This window comes from Suncus etruscus, chromosome 9 (assembly GCF_024139225.1).
Source record: "Suncus etruscus isolate mSunEtr1 chromosome 9, mSunEtr1.pri.cur, whole genome shotgun sequence".
Classification (NCBI taxonomy): domain Eukaryota; kingdom Metazoa; phylum Chordata; class Mammalia; order Eulipotyphla; family Soricidae; genus Suncus; species Suncus etruscus.
The window spans coordinates 35,767,544-35,791,136 of record NC_064856.1 but is presented as its reverse complement, the minus strand read 5'-3'; the positions used below and the strand labels follow the sequence as shown (position 1 = coordinate 35,791,136).

General features: G+C 35.7%; 1 protein-coding gene across 1 annotated transcript in view; it reads left to right on the top strand.

Moving 5' to 3' along the window:
- The first annotated feature begins 1,083 nt into the window (after window positions 1-1,083).
- The window catches only part of TYR (tyrosinase), a 67,164-nt gene continuing 44,654 nt past the window's right edge, over window positions 1,084-23,593 (top strand). Inside the window, exons 1-2 of the mRNA XM_049781333.1 lie at window positions 1,084-1,902; window positions 20,639-20,855. Coding sequence (XP_049637290.1) covers window positions 1,084-1,902; window positions 20,639-20,855 — 1,036 coding nt within the window. The remainder of the gene's footprint in view (window positions 1,903-20,638; window positions 20,856-23,593) is intronic.

Genomic DNA, 23,593 nt, shown 5'->3' with positions numbered 1-23,593 from the left:
AAACAAAAACCTGTATAAAAAATTTGTTCAACTCTATTATCCCAAATAACTCATATTTTTCAGTATCCCACCATCACAGAACTGTCAAACTGCCTTGGATTGAGGCTGGTGAATTGTAGTCATCTCTACTATCCATTGAAAAAGTAGTGAGGGTGCTAAAATTCATACTTTATCTAAATGTTTAATTAATATAGCTCACTAAATATAAAAATATAATCCCTGAATTCACATGTTAGACACATATTTACTGAATAAATTTGTATTTATGAAAAAGTAACTATTAAATCACTATTTAAATGAAAATCATACACAAGACTGTATCATAAATAAAAATTCATGTAATTCATGGTTTTTGGTACTTATGGGTTAAATATGTATCTGCAGAATTTAAAAATATTTCTTTGGAATATTTACTAGAATAGTCCTCCACAGTCTGGCAGACTCCCCAGTGATCAAAGTGACCTCTTTGCATTCCTCTTATGAGGAAAAAAAAAAGTGATTATGAGAGCTAACAAGCTGCAACAAAATAAACTAGTTAAGCTACATTTCTAATAAATATTTATATAAAATATAATAGACATAAATATACTTTCATATGTTTCTAGGCTTTTAAGAATAAAATCTACTTTTTAGACACTTCTTTTTTCAAAGTTGGTTGCTGCAAATTTTATAACACTGCCTAAACTTTCTTAATAAGAGAAACTCAGTTTCTGACTTACTTTTAGATTAAAATCATCATTCATTTTTAGTTAATTGGGGTTTACTTAGGTCAAGTTTCATTAGTATTCCTGTTATTCAATATCAGTAAATATTAAACCATTAGTGATGATTTTTGTTGTTTTAACATGTGCTACTTTCACTGATGGATACAGGCCATTCCAGAGAAAACAGAGTCATGTGTTTTTCAGAAAAGTTAAAGCTTAAGATAAAGACTAAAAGTGCTTGATGCTGCAAATGGGAGTGGAGCTTACATAGGGTCTCAGCCAAAACATGTGATAGTCACTGTAGGAATGAATAACTAGGAAAGAGAAGTGTATGGTTCAATTAACTAGCTTAAGCAGACTTGTAAGGACTAGAGCCAGAATGCTCCTGACTGCTGTTTATTTTCTCTTATGGAATTTCCAGACTGCTGTGGCCCACTTTCCTCGCGCTTGTGCTTCCTCCAAGAACTTGATAGAGAAGGAATGCTGCCCAGCATGGAGAGGTGATGGGAGTCCCTGTGGACAGCTGTCTGGCAGGGGTTCCTGTCAGGATATTCTTCTTTCTAATGCACCAGTTGGCAAACAATTCCCCTTTAAAGGGGTGGATGATAGGGAGTCGTGGCCCTCTGTTTTTTATAATAGGACATGCCAGTGTTTTGGTAACTTTATGGGATTCAACTGTGGAAATTGCAAATTTGGCTTTGGGGGACAAAACTGCACTGAAAGAAGACTCTTGGTAAGAAGAAACATCTTCGATTTGAGTGTCCCAGAAAAGGATAAATTTCTTGCCTATCTCACTTTAGCGAAGCATACTATCAGTCCAGATTATGTCATCCCTAAAGCTACCTATAACCAGATGAATAATGGATCAACACCAATGTTTAGTGACATCAACATTTATGATCTTTTTGTCTGGATGCATTATTATGTGTCAAGGGACACACTGCTTGGAGGATCTGAAGTCTGGAAAGACATTGATTTTGCACATGAAGCACCAGGTTTTTTACCTTGGCATAGACTCTTTTTGTTGCTGTGGGAACAAGAAATTCAGAATCTCACAGGAGATGAAAACTTCACTATTCCATATTGGGATTGGAGAGATGCAGAAAATTGTGACATTTGCACAGATCAATACATGGGAGGCAGCAATCCGGAAGACCCTAATTTACTTAGCCCAGCATCTTTCTTCTCCTCTTGGCAGGTAAGCTGTGTCAAATACATAAGATTAAAGCATAAAGGAAGCTTGGTTGTAGTTTTATCAGAAACGTTTTCATAAATCTCCTGTTCTCTCTTACCAAATGTAGAGTTACCCTATTAAGTGCTCTCACCATAAATAAATAGATAGGACAGTTAGCAATTAAAGTTGCATAAATACCTGTGTACTTTTTTAAGTATTATCAATTTGGTCTTTAGGTTAGAATAAATTAAGTTTGATTATTTATTGTATATCTCTTGAATATAAATAATAAAAATATATCAAATATTCATTAAATAAATGAAATATTGGATACCATATAAATAAACTAAATCAATCTTCTGAGTATTTTTTGTTTGTTTGTTTATTGGTTTTTGGGCCAGACCCAGTGATGCTCAGTGGTTACTCCTGGCTATGCACTCAGAAATCACTCCTGGTTTGGAGGACCATATGGGACATGAGGGGATCAAACCGAGGTCCGTCCTTGGTCATCAGCTTGCAAGGCAAATGTCCTATTATCGCTCTGGCCCCAATCTTCTGATTTTTAAAAATAATAAAATTCTTACAGTGAACAAATTAATACTTCAAACTCCTGACCTTATGTAAAAATCATGCACAGAGTTTTCAGAAAAACTACAAGAGTCATTTCCAAAAAAAAGATCTATGTCTATTATTATCACCATTAAGAAAGTTGGGGTAAAACTATATAGATAAACTCTTTGTTTTAAAATTTATATTTAGAAAAACAAGACTCAAATAGATACACAATAAAAATAAAATAGTTTGGGCACATACCCAATTACAAGAATTTTTGTGCATTTTAAACTACAATTTTTTCTTTTCTAAATATTAAAATAACTATTATTTTAGATGTTAATTAACATCACAATATCACAGAATAATTATATAGCAGAGATGAGATACATTCTCTGTTAACCTGGCTACAAACACTTCAGACTATTTTCAAGGACATGACTGTTATGATTCATTAGCCTAAGGACAGGGCCATTTTATCTCATATTTTTCATTATTTACAGAAATTAAGGTAGACTTTTCTACTAAAAAAATGTCCAGACTTTCTAAGTATAATACAAATTAAAAGATAACTTTATAAATTTAATTTATATGTTATTACATTTTTATTTTGAATTTTTGTCTGTACTCTTTTAGAGGCATGATGTTGAAGTCTACCTGATAATGTTCAATAACTATTTCAGGCTTTGTGCTTAGGGGATCATTCCAGGCAGTTCTCAGGGGACTATGAGCATGCAGAATTAAATTCAAGCTTCCCAGATGCAAAGCGTGTGAACATTCTATCTGCTAAGATATATCTCAAATTATCAAAGATAATGGTAGTTATTTACCATTTTAAAACTATCATAAAAAGGATGCATTTTTGTTTGTATGGCAAACACAGTACATCTTCTTTGTAGATATATTTTATGAGATTTAGCTGGCCATTTAAACAAGATAGAAAGGTTCTTTATGAGTCTATGCCTTGTACTATTTTCACATATAAATGATTTTTCTCATCTGTCTCTTGCTTACTAAGTTTACATTTTCCAAATGGAATCTTTAAGCTTCCTTTGAAAAGTGGTCATTGTATAATTTCTGTTGTCGCAAATGGAAGAACTTTATTAAGAGTAATGAAGGTATTTGTGCAGGAAATCTATCTTTGTTTACCAAACTGTCAACTACTCTTAGGAGGAAACTGTTGCTATTTTTCATATCTAAAGATTCCAGAAAATAGCCTTATAAATGTGTTACATTGTAAAAAACTAAAAGCCATAACAATGTTAATTTTGATGATAGCATACATACAAAAATAAATTATGAGTGATTATTTTTTCAATAAGATCCTTACATAATAATTCTTTATAGAACTAATTGCCAAGGTAAAGGAGACATGATGCCAAAATAATCAGTGATTTACTCAAAATCTATAATAAATTACTTTATGTGCTTCTTTCTTTATGTTCTACAATAAAAATTGAACTTACAGTTGAGAATATAAAACATTATATTATTTATAATTGTTATGTAAGTGATATAAAATACCTTTACAGGTAGAATTTTCTGTTAAATAAAATAACATATAAAATAAGATTATTTGTACTAATTTTTAAGCTTATATTTGAATTTGTCCTTTTTTTCTGTTTGTTCATCTATTTGTTTAATGCAAAACCTTTTAAAGTGGGATCATGTTTGTTAGCAATTAAAAGGGTCCAGTATTTTTGGAGGGATTTCTAATAATATTAAAGAATAAATACACTACTTCAATATAATCAGATTCAATTTTAAGCACATAGAGATAAAGTTAGTCATTAAAAGAAAAGGTAGATTATTATAGAGTAGTTATAATGGATCAAAATAAAAAAATTGTTACCTTAGGAACAGTAGTGAATGAAATGTGACTAGGGAGATTATTCATAAGATAAAACACACATCACATGGAAGCAAATAGTGGAAAGAAAATTCCAGACTACAGCAGAGAATCATGGGTTTTGGGTAACCATAGCAACAGCCTAGTTTTTACAAATCTCTCTTTTTCTTTAGAAATATTTGGTGGAATGTCTTATACTTTTTTTTTTTTCAGAAAAGCCTCTTGTGTCATAATACAATATTTGATCCTGTAGCTTTTAATAACTGAAAGTTTATAGCTATTTCCTTAAATTTAAAATAACATTATTTATGTCCACTTTCTCCAGCAATACATCTGCTATTCTAATCTAACTTCAGTTAACTTGGGATACTTAATGTTCTGACCCCACTATAGATTACACATAACCAATGTTAAAAGAATAATTCCCTTCTCAGATAACTATAAAATCTATTAAATAAAATTAGTAAGTATTGGGAAATCTTTGAATGTTTCTTAACATAAAAAGGATATGTTAACCATATATTCTTACTATTTTGTATAATGGCAAGCAGAAATATATAATGGGAAAATTATAAGATTTGAATTGCCTAAACATGATTGAAAATATATTTTTGTAACAATTAGCTATAAGATTTCTGCAAGTTCCTGAATTATTCTTAGAATTTTAGTTTTTCAAATAATATTAATAAATATTAAAGCATTATCACCAATAGCTTTCATGAAGGCAAATTATATAAAATTATTAGTTAAGCATATGATATAGTCTTGAATTTATATATAGAAATTGTAAGTATATCTTAAACTATCCTATCTATAATTATTCTATATATTTTTGTAATATATAATATAATAATTGTATATATAATTATAATTATTAATATTCAAAAGATCACTCAAAACAAGTTGGGGATCAGAGGCCTTGTCCTTCTTTATGAAAATAGCAGTAATCATGAATCACTCTATAGTAGATTCAATATAATAATTGCTTTATGCATGTTAGATTATTTGGTCTTTATAAAATTTTTAAAGTCATCATTGTGATGGAAACCTTAGAGAAAGTGGGTATTATTAGATATATTAAATACTGGAATATTTTAGAATTTCTCCACATTGATATAGTTAGTTAAAATAATTTTTGATTGAAATATGTATTATTCCAACACTACTCATGCTACAACACACTTCCCTTTCTATGCTAAATAAAAGAATGATTTGGAAGTTAATATTTCAGTTAATTTTGGTCATAAGAATAGATTTTCTCTCCTGACCAATCAATTGTACACTCTTTGTGGTTGGCATCTCAGTAAAAATAGGTACATTCAAACCTATTTAATTTAGCCAAGTTAAAGGATTTAGTGAGTATCAGTGTCTGAGAGACAGTACTGCAGAGTATGTCATTATTTGATTTGCAAACCTGATCAATTTTTCAATCCATGAGCATCTTATATTGTTCTTAGGAGTAATCCCTGAGCATTGATTAAGGGGTAAATCTCTGGATGTGGTCCCTAAAACAAACAAACAAAAAAAGAATAAGGGAGAGATTTCACAAATATCATGAAATACTTTATTATTAAAATAAGGGGCAATGAAAGACATAGTGATTAGGGTACTGGGTTCAATTCTTGAAACCCATGGTCCCCTGAATAGATAGGAACATGCTTCAGACCTTACTTATTAAATTATTCCTTGCATGTAATCCTCTTACTTTTTAAGGAATGATCACACAGGAAGGGTATATTGAATTTCAGGTTCCAGTTAGAATCCTAAATTTTTATTTTTTGTTTTGAGTGTTATTGTTTTTGTTTCTTATTTTAAAGCATATAAATTTGAATGAGGGCATCATTAAAAAAGTAGTGGTTTAAGAGAAGGCCACAATTCAGTGAGAATGTGATTATAGAAGTCAGTACATAGAAGTCAATTTTTGTGACATAGAAGTGATCAATTCTGTAAATATGAGTACCAAAAGGAACTGAAACGATAGCACTGTAGCAGGTAAGCTCTGTCACAGGGTTAGCTCCAGTTTAATTTTTTTTCTTTATTTTGGACCTACCCAGCAAATGCTCAGGCTTACTCCTGGTTCTGTTCTCACAGATCACTCCTGGCAGCTTGAGAAAATAAATGGGGTGCCAAGTTCTCAGAATAGCTGAATGTAAGCCAAAAACCCTATCTGTTGTACTATTGTTCTGCCTCACCCTCACTCTGATTTGATACTCAGAATCTGATAATCTCTTGAGCATCAATAGTGATCTTTGAACACAGAATCAGGAATAAGCCCCCAAAGAAATCTTGAATATGGACAAAGAGTAAGCAATGCTACAAAAAAAACAAACAAACAAAAAAAAACACCTTAAATAAGAAGTTCCAGTAATAATTATTAGATTTTGCATTTTGAAATGAAGTTTTAAAACAAAACCTTCTATAAAAATGTAAAAGACAGAGTGCAGGAGCTTGAGTGATGATACAGTGGTAGGGCATTTGCCTTGCATGCAGCTGGCTGACTCAGGTGGAACCTGGGTTTGATCCTCAGGATTCCATATGGTTCCCCAAGCCAGGAGCAATTTCTGAGCGCATATCCAGGAGTAACCCTGAACTCACCAGGTGTGGCCCAAAATAAAATAAAATAAAATAAAATAAATAAAAAAGACTAAACGTAATATACAATGTAATATATAATGCAATATTACTAATAAATCAAGCTCTCATAAAAGATACTTGCTGGTATGGTACTTTGCTGACATCACTAGATCTTTGTCAGAGCAAGTATGGGCAACCTTTCCTTGTTTTTTTACACTGTCAAAAGGTTTGGTAGCCAAAATCATGCCCCACACCATGTCTGCTTTCAGGCAATTTTATAGACTCTTTCTATACTTAAAAGAGATGTAAACCAAGCCATGAAAAATCATAGGTACACCAAACTTGGGGCTGAAAAATGGGCAAACTCAGGAGAAAAGGTGGATGAAGTCCTTGCCTACAGAAGTCTTACCATTATCTGTACTGCCCACAATTATTTTTTCACCAATAACCCAGCTACATCACTTAATCAATCGTCTCCCTAGAAACATCAAACTGATCAAAATTCCATGTTTGCAGTCATTTAGCTACCACTGTGGATCTAGATAAACATTTAGATATCAATGTGAATTCAAAGTCTCCTATTGTTCAGAAACAAAACAAGTAACAGAAACATCAACTAGTAACAATGGCTCAGTAAACTTTTTGACAATGAATTAATGACCTCAGTGTGAAATACTATAATTTTCGCAAGTTTTCTTTCTGCTGTATTTGAAAAAATAATTTTATTACCATTTACTTGTAAACAAGCAATATAAAATATATTATTTTGTGCCTTACAAGAGGGTAGACTTGAGAAAGGGTGGGTGTTCTGAAACAATTGTGGGGGGAATTTTACATTGATGGTTGGATTGGGGTTAGAACGAGATTGGCACAAACAAATATGTTAAGAGCGACTATGTAAAAGTGATCTTTAGATAAAATAAATTAATATTAAAAAGAAAGATAGCTATTACATTTGAGTCTCTACTTATTAAGTTCCTTGTTAAAATATTGAATTCCTTAATTTAATCAGCTATCTATGTAAAAGTTACCTAAATTCTAAATATTTGGATCCTCATTTGTTAAATATGAATAACCCAGAATTTATTTTAAAATTATGATTTATGAGAACACTCCGCATGCCAGGATTTCTGGGTCTTTGCCTGGTATGTTGGGGGCTCTGGGCAGGACAGCTAGCCACAGGCCCCATGGGCTGACCACCTAGTCCAGGGGACCAAGGTCCCCCAAACCTGGTGGGTCTTCAAGGCCACGCCTGGTTAATAGGGCCCTGGGGGGAGGGGGGGAGAAATTCCTCCCTAGGCATCCAAAAACTACAGAGGCTCGGCTTGGCTCAGAGCACTCCGCATGCCAGGATTTCTGGGTGTCTTTGCCTGGTATGTTGGGGGCTCTGGGCAGGACAGCTAGCCACAGGCCCCCTGGGCTGACCACCTAGTCCAGGGGTCCAAGGTCCCCCCAAACCTGGTGGGTCTTCAAGGCCACGCCTGGTTAATTGGGCCCTGGGGGGAGGGGGGGGAGAAATTCCTCCCTAGGCATCCAAAAACTACAGAGGCACAGCTGGGCTCAGAACACTCCGCATGCCAGGATTTCTGGGTCTTTGCCTGGTATGTTGGGGGCTCTGGGCAGGACAGCTAGCCACAGGCCCCCTGGGCTGACCACCTAGTCCAGGGGTCCAAGGTCCCCCCAAACCTGGTGGGTCTTCAAGGCCACGCCTGGTTAATTGGGCCCTGGGGGGAGGGGGGGAGAAATTCCTCCCTAGGCATCCAAAAACTACAGAGGCACAGCTGGGCTCAGAACACTCCGCATGCCAGGATTTCTGGGTCTTTGCCTGGTATGTTGGGGGCTCTGGGCAGGACAACTAGCCACAGGCCCCATGGGCTGACCACCTAGTCCAGGGGTCCAAGGTTCCCCCCAAACCTGGTGGGTCTTCAAGGCCACGCCTGGTTAATTGGGCCCTGGGGGGAGGGGGGGGAGAAATTCCTCCCTAGGCATCCAAAAGCTACAGAGGCACAGCTGGGCTCAGAACACTCTGCATGCCAGGATTTCTGGGTCTTTGCCTGGTATGTTGGGGGCTCTGGGCAGGACAGCTAGCCACAGGCCCCCTGGGCTGACCACCTAGTCCAGGGGTCCAAGGTCCCCCCAAACCTGGTGGGTCTTCAAGGCCACGCCTGGTTAATTGGGCCCTGGGGGGAGGGGGGAGAAATTCCTCCCTAGGCATCCAAAAGCTACAGAGGCACAGCTGGGCTCAGAACACTCTGCATGCCAGGATTTCTGGGTCTTTGCCTGGTATGTTGGGGGCTCTGGGCAGGACAGCTAGCCACAGGCCCCATGGCCTACCACCTAGTCCAGGGGACCAAGGTCCCCCCAAACCTGGTGGGTCTTCAAGGCCACGCCTGGTTAATAGGGCCCTGGGGGGAGGGGGGAGAAATTCCTCCCTAGGCATCCAAAAGCTACAGAGGCACAGCTGGGCTCAGAACACTCTGCATGCCAGGATTTCTGGGTCTTTGCCTGGTATGTTGGGGGCTCTGGGCAGGACAGCTAGCCACAGGCCCCATGGCCTACCACCTAGTCCAGGGGACCAAGGTCCCCCCAAACCTGGTGGGTCTTCAAGGCCACGCCTGGTTAATAGGGCCCTGGGGGGAGGGGGGGAGAAATTCCTCCCTAGGCATCCAAAAACTACAGAATCGCGCGGGGGCGTGAGCCCCCGCGCGTACTTCATGTACTTCATGTATTTAGAATATTCCTTATTCTTTTGTTATGTTTTGCAATACAGAATGCTTATTTTGTATTCTGCCCTTTTCCACACCCATACAAAGCTCTTTTTTACTCCTTAACTCTCTAACCCCCTCTCAAACATCACTAACCTACATTACTCTTTTTAACTTCAGTAGTGTACAATCCTAATCACAGTCCAAAAATGTGCATTGTGTGTGACAACCCCAAATTGTTTCAAGATACATAAAATGGACACGTATTTCTTTAGAATATTTTGTGGTTTTTTTTTGGACAGCTATAATTCTTACTAAATTTTGTCTTATACAGTGATGATTCTAACCACTTTTTATCTTCTCTTTTTGAGCTGTTTAACAAGGAATTTTGGTGGAAGAGTCCCCCAGTTTAATGCTTATGATTGAACCATGTCATGGGAATCATTGGAATTGTTCTTATGGCCCCCATATGCGCCAATAACACCACGTGGCATTGCTTCTTATTTGCATAGGCACATTAAAATGGGAAAATACTATACATACAAATAAGATCCTATTTAATAGAGATTGGAACACACAAATCTTGTAGTGAAGAGGGACCTTACACCCTGAACATTGACATAACAACCTGGCACAGACCTCAGAAGAAAGGGCATAATCCATTCTCCCCTGAACCAGGGAAGCCATCCACGAAACATCCAGGCTGGTCTATAACATCACCTGGAAGCAATCCTCTACCACGGAAGACCTACACTGCTCAGACTTTGACCTGCTCAAAAGAGACTTCCCTTAACACTGAGAAGACTTAACAACGACAACGACCTGCTTACAGGACAGGTCTCCCTGCATTGCCCTTTGATTGTGAGGTGAAAGGAGAGGATGCTCCACATCCTGACTTCAATGTAAGATATGCAGATTCCAGGATCTTTAATACAGAAACATGATACCAACAACAGAGACTGTGTGAAAAATAAAAGTGTGTTGGCACTACAGACAATGTTTTGGATTGGATGATCTAGCTTGCCTGAAGCCTAGACTTGGTCTTATGCCAGGAAACTTCAGGGGTCGGGTCTCTTTGTACTTAGGCCAAGGTTATTTCTTTCCATGTCCCTCATATTTTGGTGGGCCTATGCAAACAACAATTGCCACTCTAACACCATTTTTACTGTGCTCCTTTGACTCTAATCTTTAAAAAGAACTCACTTAAAATTTGAGGTTAACGTAAGCTAATATGCATGTATATGGAAATGTAAGAAAATACTATGCCTGTAATGTTTAAGGAGTTACGTAAGTTTTATGACTTTAGATTGCTTTGTGTACTGTTAAGAAATATTATAATGTGTTACAATCTGGGGACTTGAGGGACAAAATAATTGTACATGGATTCTGTCTTATTTATCTTGATGTTCTTTCAAAGTTAAGATATCAGCAAGGGGACTTCTGAGAATTATGTTATGGGTGATTGTCCTTCCACTGTAACTTTACCTTGTCCTCTTTCTTTGTACCTTTGTTCTCATAATTAAAAATAAAGAAAATAGAAAAAAAATTTAAAAAAGTAAAATTATGATTTATTATAACTACATTTTTTAATTAGGCACAACTTTATAATGTAAGGATAATAGCGAAAAAGATAAATATAAATGTATCTGCTATATGTATTGTGCTTATATTATTGTTTTCTAGATACTATAAGAAATTTATTACCAAATATTATTTTGCTTTATCAAAAGCACCTTATGTATCTTTCCTTTTATAAGTGAAATCTGGGAGATATAAATATATATTGATGAAATAAAAATGTAATACACATATAAATAATTCAACTCTATAATAAGTTAGAAAGTGTAAGCACTTTCTGGTTATATATCTTATATTTAATAATATATGTACTAGTAATATAGAGTGCAGTAAAGACAGTAAATGTTTAACTACAATCTCTTGTGGGGAGGAACATTCTGATTCATAGTATGTCACTTTAAATAAAGATTTATAAAAAATAACCCACTGTTAGGTCTCAAACAGCTAAGAACTGCCTTTTAATATTCTAGTGTTGAACTGTCATATTTCACCTAGTTGGTACTATATAGCTCTTATGCATGGATGGCCATAATATTTTAGATAATTAGGGTACATTTTTGATATAATGCAGTACATGGAAAAATTGCCAAAGAGAGAGAGAAAGAGGAAGGAAGAGAGAGAGGACGAGAATTCAAATATGCACATATCTTGCATGTAGCTAACTACCATTCAAAGCTCAGTGTACCCAAGATTCACAAGGTCTTTCTCTAGGGAAACCCCTAGCACTTCTGTGGTGGCCATATTAACCCTTTGACACACCAACACTGCATTTTCTAAGCAATATATTGAACTAATTGACTTAGAATTACTAGGAGATATTTTAAGACTCCTGAACACACCTTGGGATCCATCTCTCCCTCAAAAACTATGAGTGTTACACATGCATATGTCTAGAGAGAAAGTGATCCACACCCCCAAAACTAGTCTATGACAATAAATGCAGAAGAATGCTTGGTAAGACTTACAAAAAGTGAGGGAGGAGGTCACAGGAGATTGAACACGGAAAGAATTAATAGAAAATATGATTGCATCAGTCAGAAAACCTTGCTGGAAATAGATAATGGACTCTCTTGTGGTATTTTATTTATAATTGCAAACTAAGCTTTGAGGAAAACTAAAAAAGAATAGCATAAAACCTTGAGGCTGGCAATAATGAATCAAGCTTCAAGCTTCAGAACCCAGAAAATGAGAGTAATCTCTTTCATAGTAACCTCTCTCTCTCTCTCTCTCTCTCTCTCTCTCTCTCTCTCTCTCTCTCTCTCTCTCTCTCTCTCTCTCTCTCTCTCTCTCTCTCTCTCTCTCTCTCTCTCTCTCCTCCTAGCAAGTTCGATGGGTGATATGGAATGCAGGGGTCAGCTAAGTGCCTTACCTGTTGTACTATTGCACTGGACCCAACTCTCTCTTTTTTATTTTATTTTTTATTTTGTTTCTTGTATATAGAAAAGCCATGGATTTAATCTGTTAATTTTGTAGCCTGCCAATTTACTTATCTATAAATTTCTTTATCTTAAATTTATAACACTACTGTAACTACTGCAAGGACTTAAATTACTACATTGAATCGTGGTGGTAAGTGTGGCCATCATTGTCTTGTATCTGATCCTAGAAGGAAGTCTTTTAGTTTTCATCATATATTGTCTGTTGGTTAATGGCTTTAACTATATTCAGAAAAGTTTTTTTCAACTTTTATATATCTTTTTGTTTGTTTGGTTTTTGGTTTTTGGTTTTTGGGTCACACCCAGCAGCACTCGGGGACTACTCCAGGCTCTATGCTCAGAAATAGCCCCTGGCAGGCTTGGGGGACCATATGGGATGCTAGGATTCGAACCACCATCTTTCTGCATGCAATGCAAATGCCCGACCTCCATACTATCTCTCCAGCCCCACAACTTTTATATATTATATATTCATATTTTATTATGAATAGGTATTGTATTTTGTCATATGCTTTTTTCTGACATCAGTTATATGATGCATGATTTTAATGTTTTGTTATATCAACATAATGTATCACATCAATTAATTTGTGTATATTAATCACAAATACTGCATTGTTCCTCATTAGTCATAGTGTATCATCTTTACTAAGTTTGCTAATATCTTGTTGAATTTCTTTGCTTTTATGTTCAGCAGGGGTAAAGGTCTGTAGTTTTATTTTGAAATTTAATCTTTGTCTACTTCCATTCATGGCATAAAGTAATGTTTGCCTCAAAAATTTTAGATCAATAACTTTCACTTTAGCTTTAAAAAAGCCTGGAAGAACTTAGTAGTAAGCCCATATAGGCCTGATATTTTGTTTTGGGGAGGCTTTTGATTGCCTCATATATTTCTTTGATTTTTATCTGTCTATTCAGGCATATTCTCTTCCCTAATATTAAAAATTTTGTAAACATCATGGTAACAAGATCGTTTACAATAAACATTTATTTTCACAGTTACAAAGTTGTTTATGATTGAGTTTCAGTCATACAATATACATTTTTTTTCTACCACCAAAGTCCTCAGTTTCTCTCTTTCCTCCACCTGCCTGCCTCAGGGGTAGACCTTTTTCTCTATTTCTCTCCCTTTTTCTTTTAGGCACTGTGTATACAATATTGTTACTGCAAGGGTATCATTCATGCCACCTTATCTCTATACAGCACTGAATTCTGGTCTATAGTGATGATTTCTAATGATCATTATCATAATAGTAACGCATTATGTTTCCTCGATTCAATTTTAGATGGCTACGGAATTTTAGAAAAACCATTCTTTTCTAGGTTCTTCAGTTTCATGGAATAAAGATTTTTGAAGTAGTTCTAGTTGATTTTTTGAATTTTTGTTATATTTCTTGTGACATTTCTCCTTTATTTAAGACTTGACTTACTAGGATTATCTCATTCTTTGTGAGTCTTGTCAATGGATTATCAACATTGTTTATTTTTTTAAAGTATTGTATTTTTGAGTTCCTAGGGTATATCCATAAGAACTGGATCATATGAGAGCCCAATTTCCAGTTTTTGGAGGAATCTCCATATCGCTTTCCATAAAGGTTGGACTAGATTTCATTCCCATCAGCAGTGAATGAGAGTTCCTTTCTCTCCACATCCCCAACAGCACTGCTTATTCTCATTCTTTGTGATATGTGCCAATCTCTGTGACGTGAGATTGTACCTCATACTTGTTTTGATTTCATCTCCCTGGTGATTAGTGATGTGGAGCATTTTTTTCATGTCCTTTTGGCCATTTGTATTTCTTCTTCGACAAAGAGTCTTTGTCTTTCATTTCTTCTCCACAATTTTTGATGGGATTAAATGTTTTTTTTTCCTTGTAAAGTTCTGTCATGGCCTTGTATATTTTGGATGTTAGCCCCTTATCTGATGGGTATTGGGTGAATAGTTTCTCCCACTCAGTTGGGGGCTCTTGTATCCTGGGCACTATTTTCTTTGAGGTGAAGAAGCTTCTCAGCTTAATATATTCCCATCTGTTTATCTCTGCTTCCACTGGTTTGGAGAGTGCAGTTTCCTCCTTGCAGATGCCTTTAGTCTCAATGTCATGGAGTGATTTCCCTACATGTTGTTCTATATACCTTATGGTATCAGGTCTGATATTAAGGTCTTTAATCCATTGGGATTTTACCTTCATACATGGTTTTAGCTGGGGGTCTGACTTTGCTTTTTGCAAGTGACAAACCATTTGTACCAACACCACTTGTTGAAGAGGTTTTCCTTACTCCATTTAGGATTTTTTGCCTCTTTATCAAAAATTAAATGATGTTATGTCTGGGGAACATTCTCTGAGTACTCAAGCCTAATCCACTGATCTGAAGGTCTGTCTTATTCCAATACCATGTTGTTTTGATAACCATTGCTTTGTAATACAGTTTAAAATTGGGGAAAGTAATGCCTCCCATATTCCTTTTCCCAAGGATTGCTTTAGCTGTTCGAGGGTATTTATTGTTCCAAATAAATTTCAGAAGTGTGTGATCCACTTCTTTGAAGAATGTCATGGGTATCTTTAGAGGGATCACATTACAAAGCTTTGGGAAGTATTGCTATTTTAGTGATGTTAATCCTGCCAATCCATGCCCATTATTTTGGATTTCAGTGGCATTAGATTAGCTATAAAAATCAAAGCTGTATGTTAGTGGAAAAAGGATAGACTCGCTGATGGGTCAGAACAAAGTCCTGTATTTGGAATGGTAATTTTTTGACATAATTTTTATTTTAATTGTAGTGGCTTACATATCGTTCACAGTAATATTCCAGGTACATATTTACATTGAATCAGGGGAATTCTCACCACCAAATTGTCCTCCCACAACTGCTCCCATCCTGCCTCCCATATCCTCCACTCTTCCCCCCAGGGGCTGCTAGAATGTGTGGTCCCCTCTGTGTCTAGTTAATTACTTAGTGGCCTTATAACTGTTTGGTCTTGGTGCCTCCATTATTGCCCCCTCTAGTTGGGAGGCAGGACTAGAAAGATCAAGTTATGTGGATTTGTTTGAGGAAGAGAAAGGTAACATAATAGGGTAAAGATCGACTACGCCGACTATGAGCAGAGTCATTCTAGAGGCTCTCGTCCTTGGTTTGAGAGACGATGGGGAAAAGAAGAAGGTGAAACACCACAGCAGTTCAAAAAGAGGAATCAAATAAGATATTCAGTGAGCACTTCAGCCATAAAAATATGCACCACAGAGTTGCCATGGTCTTGAGATAGGAAATATGACAAGGTGCAAGGAGGAAGAAGAGAAAAGAAGAAAAAAAGTAAATATATAATTAAAAATGAACAACTACTTCAATATTTACCCCAAAACAAAGAATTCGATCAAAACTAGATAAAAAATTTAAAAATTTTAAAAAAGGATTATTTAGTGTTTTTTATCTCTCTCCCTGCCCCCACATAGGCACATGTTGGGGTCATCTGAAACGGGAATCCTCTTGGCCTAAGAGATACAGGGTTTCCCTACCCTTGGAATATATTGTCATGGGATTATCTATAGACTCCTTTCACGTTCATTTACTCTCCCCTTGGTGTTTTTGTGCCGTTTGGAAGACTTCTGCTCCGATCTGGATGATAAAGACAGACTTCTAAATCTAGGGGTCTCAGTCTCTGCACAGGTCAAGGAGTGGAACTTATGATGATGACTTTCTTTGTGATTTTAGAAGTTCTGTTTCATCGATGTCATTTTAATCTGTCTTCTGTGGTTAGTGTTCTTGGCCCTTGCGCTGAAGCTCGGATGGAGTCTGGGATATCGTCTTTCGTTATTATTCCGGAAGACCCGTTCAGTTGCAATTGCCTCAGTCAGGACTCTGGCTTTGGAGGTCATGTTTGTTATGTAGGACGTAGACCATACCCTAGACTAGGGCTTTCTTGTTGGTCCCAGAATACATACTGCCCGGTCATGGTTCTATTAGCCAGTCATTTGTAGATCACGTTCTTGGCTTTTACACAGCCCATAGTGTGGTAAGTCTTCCAATTTGGTTTATCATTAGTTGGTAAGGTAGGATAACCTGTTCTTATGTCCAGTTGTTCCCAAGTTCCTCGTTGTCAGGATCTCATATTAGACTGGCACATGTTGGAGATCGAGTAGTATTCAGGATGTCCCAGGTGGGCTTTGGTTCCTGTGGCTGTTGTGAAGAACTGTTTTTGGGTGTGTGACTTGTTTCTCTGTTCTTTTCACCCCCAAATGCACCGGCAATATAATGAAGCACCATTTCTTCCTGCAAAGGCACACTAAAAAAGGGGAAATTCCACGTATATAAACAAGCTCTTATCTACTAGAGATAAGAACTCATACTTATTTACAATACAGGGGAATCTCCCACCTTGAAAATATGCCATGTGGATCCATCTTAGACGCCAGAAGATTATACACAGACCATCTAGACTTCAATCCTGAACCTTAGACATGGAATGTTAATTTTTGACAATGGAACTGAGAATCTGAACAGAGTAAAGATAGCCTCGTCAACAAATGGTACTGGCCAAACTGGTAAATTGAGGATCTACACTGAGGAAAATATAGGTTGTATGCACCAAGATTTGGATCCAATAACTTTTTTTACTTTTATAACTTGACATATATTTTCCATGTTGTCTAATGTAAATATTTCCACTTTTTTGTAAGGCATTGTTGGTTTAAAAATATTATTTATTGTTTTTACACTTTGAGATATTTTCTCTGACTATTGAAACACATGTTTTATGAAAACATAAAAGTTGGATTCAGTTTTCTGATCATTCTTGCCAGTCTTGTCTCTTAGGCTGTTGGCATTGAGTGAGATCGTTAACAAGACGTTTGTTTTATTTCCAACATTCTGTAGAAGGTCCGCATGTTTTTGAAGTCTGTCTTACCTTAAAGAATGATTTTCAATGCTTTATACAAACTAGCTTCAAGACTCTGAAGAAACTGGACTTGAATAGTCCTTAGCCTAACCATAAACCATTCCTTCAAATATAAATGATATTCTAGCTATTGTTGATAGTTTAATAACACTGAGATTTTTGTAATCATTTCCACCATTTTCTTCTGCCTCTAGAATCTCACTTGACAAATGTATTGTTAATATCAAGGACACTCCTTTTTATGTAATTTCCTTCTTTGATCTGTTTGGTTTCACTATTCTTTATTTTTATTTTGTTGCTTTTGACAGATCCTTTGAATGTCTTGAAACTGGGTACATGTACTCATTAATTCAGCAAACCTCTCAGCTATGATTAATTTGACTAATTAATCATTAAAATCCCCTTGCTGTGCACAGAGACTGATGATTATTATGTTACTCTTATGGAACCCATGTGCTGTTCTTTTATTTTGAGATTAAATTTTGATGTTTTCTAGAGATTTCATGCATCTCATCTTCAAGCATACTTATCTTATACTCAGCTGCTTTAACTTTATGCTCAAAGCCTTCCATTCAGTTTTTAATTTGGGGCGTGGGTAGAGAGGTTAGGCCACACCTGGTATCTATCAGAGGCTACTCCTTGCTATGCACTCAGACATCACTCCTGGCAGGATCAGGGACCATATAGGATGCCAGAGATCTAACCAGGGTTGATTGCATTCAAGGCAAAAACCCTATCCTCTGTGCTATTGCTCTGGCCCTACCAAAATATTTAGTCCTTTTATTAAAGCTTATAGATTTCTCATTTTAGACTGCATGCTTTCTTTACCTGTGTTACTGTTTCTTTGACTTTATTAAACATTTTTGCATGTTCATTCTAAAGTCTTTACCTTAGAGATTATAAAGCATGTTATTACTAGCTAGGACTTTCAGCTTGCAATTGCCACTCACTAAGCTTAGTGGGATTCTACAATAATTCCCCATTATATCTGTTGCATTGTGCTCATTAGTAGTTCTATTTTACTTCCTTCACCTCCACAAATTTTCTCCTACTCAGGAACTCGTTGAGGATTTCAGATGTGTTTTGCTCTCTTCACTCGTAGTTACTCCAACCAATTTTGTTGCTATTATACTTGTTTAAATTTTGTGTGAAAGTTCCAGAGATATTTTTAATGTCTTTAATCAACCTCTACTCCAAATTTAATTTTGTCTTATGATTTCTTATTACTATGGCTACTTTGTGAGTTTTTGTAGGAATACATCATTGGAATTAATATTAAGTTAATATTGCACTGTGTGTTTGGGAACAGACTAGCCATTCCTGAGCTTATGGGTTTGGAAGAGTCCAACATATGTTTCCTGTGAAATATGAAGGGGAAAATTCAAAATATTAACCTAGTTTTCTGAATTTTAACAGGAGATTGTTTACTATTGTCAATATCCTTCTGTGGTCTTCTGTTGCTCTGGTGAAGGGTCAGGGACAAATGCTTGGAACTGGTCTAAGTTGCAATCTGGTTTATTATAATATGGTATCAGTGTAATTCTAATTAAGTTGGAAAAAAAAACACTAGGATAAAGTACACACTTAATAGAAACACATCCTTCTGCCTGTGCCTTTTTTTTTGTTTTGTTTTGGGGCCACACCTGGTAACGCTCAGGGGTTACTCCTGGCTATGTGCACAGAAGTCACTCCTGGCTTGGGGAATTGTATGGGACGCCGTGGGATCGAACCACAGTCCGTCCTAGGCTAGCGCTGGCAAGGCAGACACCTTACCTCTAGCGCCACCGCACCAGCCCCATTCTGGCTGTGCTTGAGGGAACCTTAGGATTTACAAAATTGGATCAAAGTCAGAAGTAAGCAATGTCCCTGTAGTTACTTTCTAGCCATATAATTTCCAAACACAGTTGTATGTAGCAATGGAGGGACCAGACCCCTGACAAGGTATAGGGTAGTCCTGACATTTAAAGTCCTAAGTCAGGGTTGGAGCTATAGCCTTGCATGTGGTAGACCTCGATTCAATCCCTGGTATCTCATGTGGTCCCCGGAAGCTGCCAGGAGTGATTTTTGAGTGCAGAGAGGCAGGAGTAGCCCTGAGTGCTGCTAGGTGTGGCCCCCAAACCAAATAACATAACATAACATAGCATAACATCACATCACATCACATTACATCACATCACATCACAACACAACACAAATTAAATTAAATTAAATTAAATGAAAAGTCCTAAGCCATCCAAGGGGCTCTAGCATTAAATTGCCAATTTGCTTTTATCAGAAGCACCAGTGTATCTCCTAGACATACTGTTCACTACTTAGGAGGTTTCCCCTATCTCCCAAATAAATATAAAATAGAATCCTCAGGTAGAGAGATATATAGAGAAGAAAAAATTATGCTTATAAAATAGTAGTCAACATTCATAACATACTTATTAAGTGGAAAATACTGAAAAGAAGCAATTTAGGGCCAGAGGTATAGCACAAGAGGTTTATTATATTAGCATTGCATACCACCAACAATGATTTTATCTTTGACATCGTATTGGTAATCTGTTTGGATAACTGCCAGGAGTTATCCATGGACTAAAAACCAGGAATAAACTTTGAACTACCACATGAGGATCCAAAAACCTCTAAAGCAGAAATTATCAAGCAAAAATATTAGTTTTCAGATTCAAAAGTAGGTAATGGGACTTTATTTTCTGATAAAAAGCTCAAAGGGAAATATTTCATTGTTCTAGCTATTATGAATTAATAAACATATCTGCATTAACAAATTTGCATTTTATTTAGCACTTACTACTGATTGAGTCATGTATCTATAGAAGTATGGTTGACTCTCATATCACCTCCAGGATCAGCACTTGAGAATGTGCTTTATATATATGTATATGTATATATGCAATGTATTTTAATAAATGTATGTTTAAATACTTTTTCAGTGAATAAATATTGTATAATTATATTATGTATAGTATAATAAAATATAGTATTAAAACTTTATTCTATATTTTAATTTTCATATTTATTTTGAAACTCTCCAATATGGCTTCTAATCAACCATTTTCTAGAAAATATTAACTCCCAATAATTTTAAAGTTAAATAATATTAAGGGAATTCAACCTCCTTTTAAGAGAGTAGTGGATCAAATATTTAACAAAAAGGTATTTTGTGCAGATTATATGTAGCAGCTTGGAAGAGTACAACAGTCAGCAGGCTTTATGTGATGGAACTCCTGAAGGACCCTTACGGCGCAACCCTGGAAACCATGACAAAGCCCGGACCCCAAGGTTACCCTCCTCTGCAGATGTGGAATTTTGCCTGAGTATGAAGGAGTATGAATCAGGTTCCATGGATAAAACTGCCAATTTTAGCTTCAGAAATATACTGGAAGGTAATTTTATTTTTTCCCTCTCACTTAATTTTTTTTCTAAATAATGTTTATAATCTCGTATCTGAAATCATTGATCTAGAAGTGTCTATATAAGTGACTTATGATATTATAGATTTTGGAGGATGTTACATAGGATCCTTTGCCTAACTTTCCATTTCTACTTTTTCTGGAAATTTAAAGATGGTTCTTTTCTCTCTCCTGGATTAGTAACAAAAGAGACCTAATAGAAGAGTTCACCATAGCCTATTGATGATGAAGCCATGATCTCCGAAATGATAGTGAAGAATTATGGGGAAGTAGTAATGCAGTATTATTTCCTCACTTAGCCAAGCCTTGAAAAAAAGGATATAATAGGGAGCTACTCAAATTCCTGGATATCTGTTACAGGGTCCTAACCATTGAACAATCTCCACAGACAAAAATTTTAAAACACATCTTAGGAACAATTTTGAGAAAATTTTATATCAAAATAAATGGGACAAATATTTCTTTCAATCCCTGGAACAAATAGAAACTTTTTTCAGAATTAAATCATTTTAATTAATTTGTAAAATAAAAAAACTCAGCAAAGAAAAAAGAAAATACATACTTTATTAAAATAAAAATCCATGGTCTCAAAGAATGCAGAAGAAAGAAAAAGGGGTTCATTGAAGAGGAGCATAAGTAATTTAAATGAGCAAATCTTAAAAAGTGAGAAAATTAACTGAAAAGTAAAAGAAGGGATAAAGTCTAAGAGATTTGTGCAAATATAATACAATACAAAGATGCTCCCAGAACCTTGCAGAAAAAGAAGACTCTAATAGAATATTTGAAGAATCATAAGTGGAAATGTTTTCAATTTATTAATAGATCTAAAACAAAAGTACTTAAGGACTTATGTGAAGCGGAAATTAGCTATATTCAATAAAATTAACATAAAATAACATTGCTAAATTTTAGTCAACTGACAATGAGAAACATATAGTTTAGCAATTATACTGTATCTTAGATATTTTCTTATTTTTTTCTTATTAAAATAATTTATATTCATGGCATATTTTATTAAGGAATAGATATAAATTCATAATAGCTACTTTTTATGCCATAAAAAAGAACAACAAACAAGTAAATGATGACTAGTTAGCCCAATGATTTAGAATTCTGCTCCCACTTTTTAAATCTTGAAAATGAACCAAACTCCTGATTGAAGATATTAAGTCTAATAATTGTATTGAAATATTCTAAAACTTTCTTTAAAGATATTAGCACAAAATCGGATAAATAACCTGAAGAGATTTTCATTAAATAAGAAAAGTATCTGAGAGCCAGACTGGCAGCACATTGGTAGGGCATTATTAGCCTTGCATGCGGCTGACCCAGGACAGACATGAATTCAATCTGGCAGCCCCTATGGTCCCTGAGCCAGGAGAGATTTCTGAGTGCAGAGTCAAGCATAGCCCCTGAAATCCAATGGGTGTACCCCCCAAAAAAAGAAAGAAAGAAAAGTATCTGAGAAATATTAGTATTACATGTAGATATGCTTTAATATTTCAAACATAATAAGGGGTCTTAGGAATTATGCAAAATTTTTCTGATCAATCTGACTAAAAATATTTCCAGATAATTGGATCACAAAACCTACCCACTACCATCACTTTATTTACTTTTCAAAATACTATTTTTTTTATTTGCTTCAGATGTCTTGGTAAAATTGCTTGGGAAAATATGAGATAAAAATCAAAATTTGGGAGCCAGAGCGATAGCACAGCGGGTAGCACAATTTGCCTTGCTCTGGACAAACCAGGATTTGATTCCCAACATCTCATGTAGTCTCCCAAGCCTCCCAGGAGAAATTTCTGAGTATAGCACCAGGTGTAACTCCTGAATGCTTCTGAGAGTGACACAAAACAAAACAAAACAAAAAGATTAAAATATTCCATCTATACATAGCAATAGTTAACTAAAATTTTAAACAGATCACTTTACTACCAAAGGTAAAGATAATTTTTCTTGGTTGTTTAAAGTTGCATTTACAGGGCCAAAATTCTGAAATGTTTATTTAGATATATAGAGATAGCAGTATAATTTTATAATGAAGCATTAATCTGATCCAAGGTTGAATGTATGAAATAAAATTTGGGATTTTTAGGCCAGAGCCACAGAAAAAAAAGAGACACCAGAGAAAGAATAAAGAACAGAAAGTTTATTAGATATTAGAACTCAGCAGTGAGTATCCTGCAGCCAAAATCACAAGAAGGCCCTGAGCAGTCTTTTAGCACATGTTATATAGTTTTGTCATACAAAGGGAACAGGAGTGGGGGTGAAGGAGAAATCACATTTCTTCCCCATTGATATATGGTGGGGTTACAGAAAATGAAAACAAGGTTACATTTCCCTACACATCCTGACTGAGCTTTTGACACTTATCCAATTTATGAAGTTGCCTTAATTTCTCCTGGTGTTTTTTTAAATGTCTCAGAATCTCTAAGTTCTCCCCTTTAAGCTGTTTCTGAACCTACCCAAAATAAATAAAACATGGCATTTATGATATCCTGAAAAACTTGTGACATACATATATCATGTTCACCCTAACTTTGGGCAGCTCTAATTTTGGCTTCCAAATTTTTATTCTAAATTTGGGGAGCCAATATTGTTTCACAGGTTCACAGGTTGATATAAGACTTGGCTTATATACAAGTCCTCAGGCTTTCAGACTTGTATAAGCCTGGGGTTTTAGGTCAGGGAAAAATGGTTTTGGC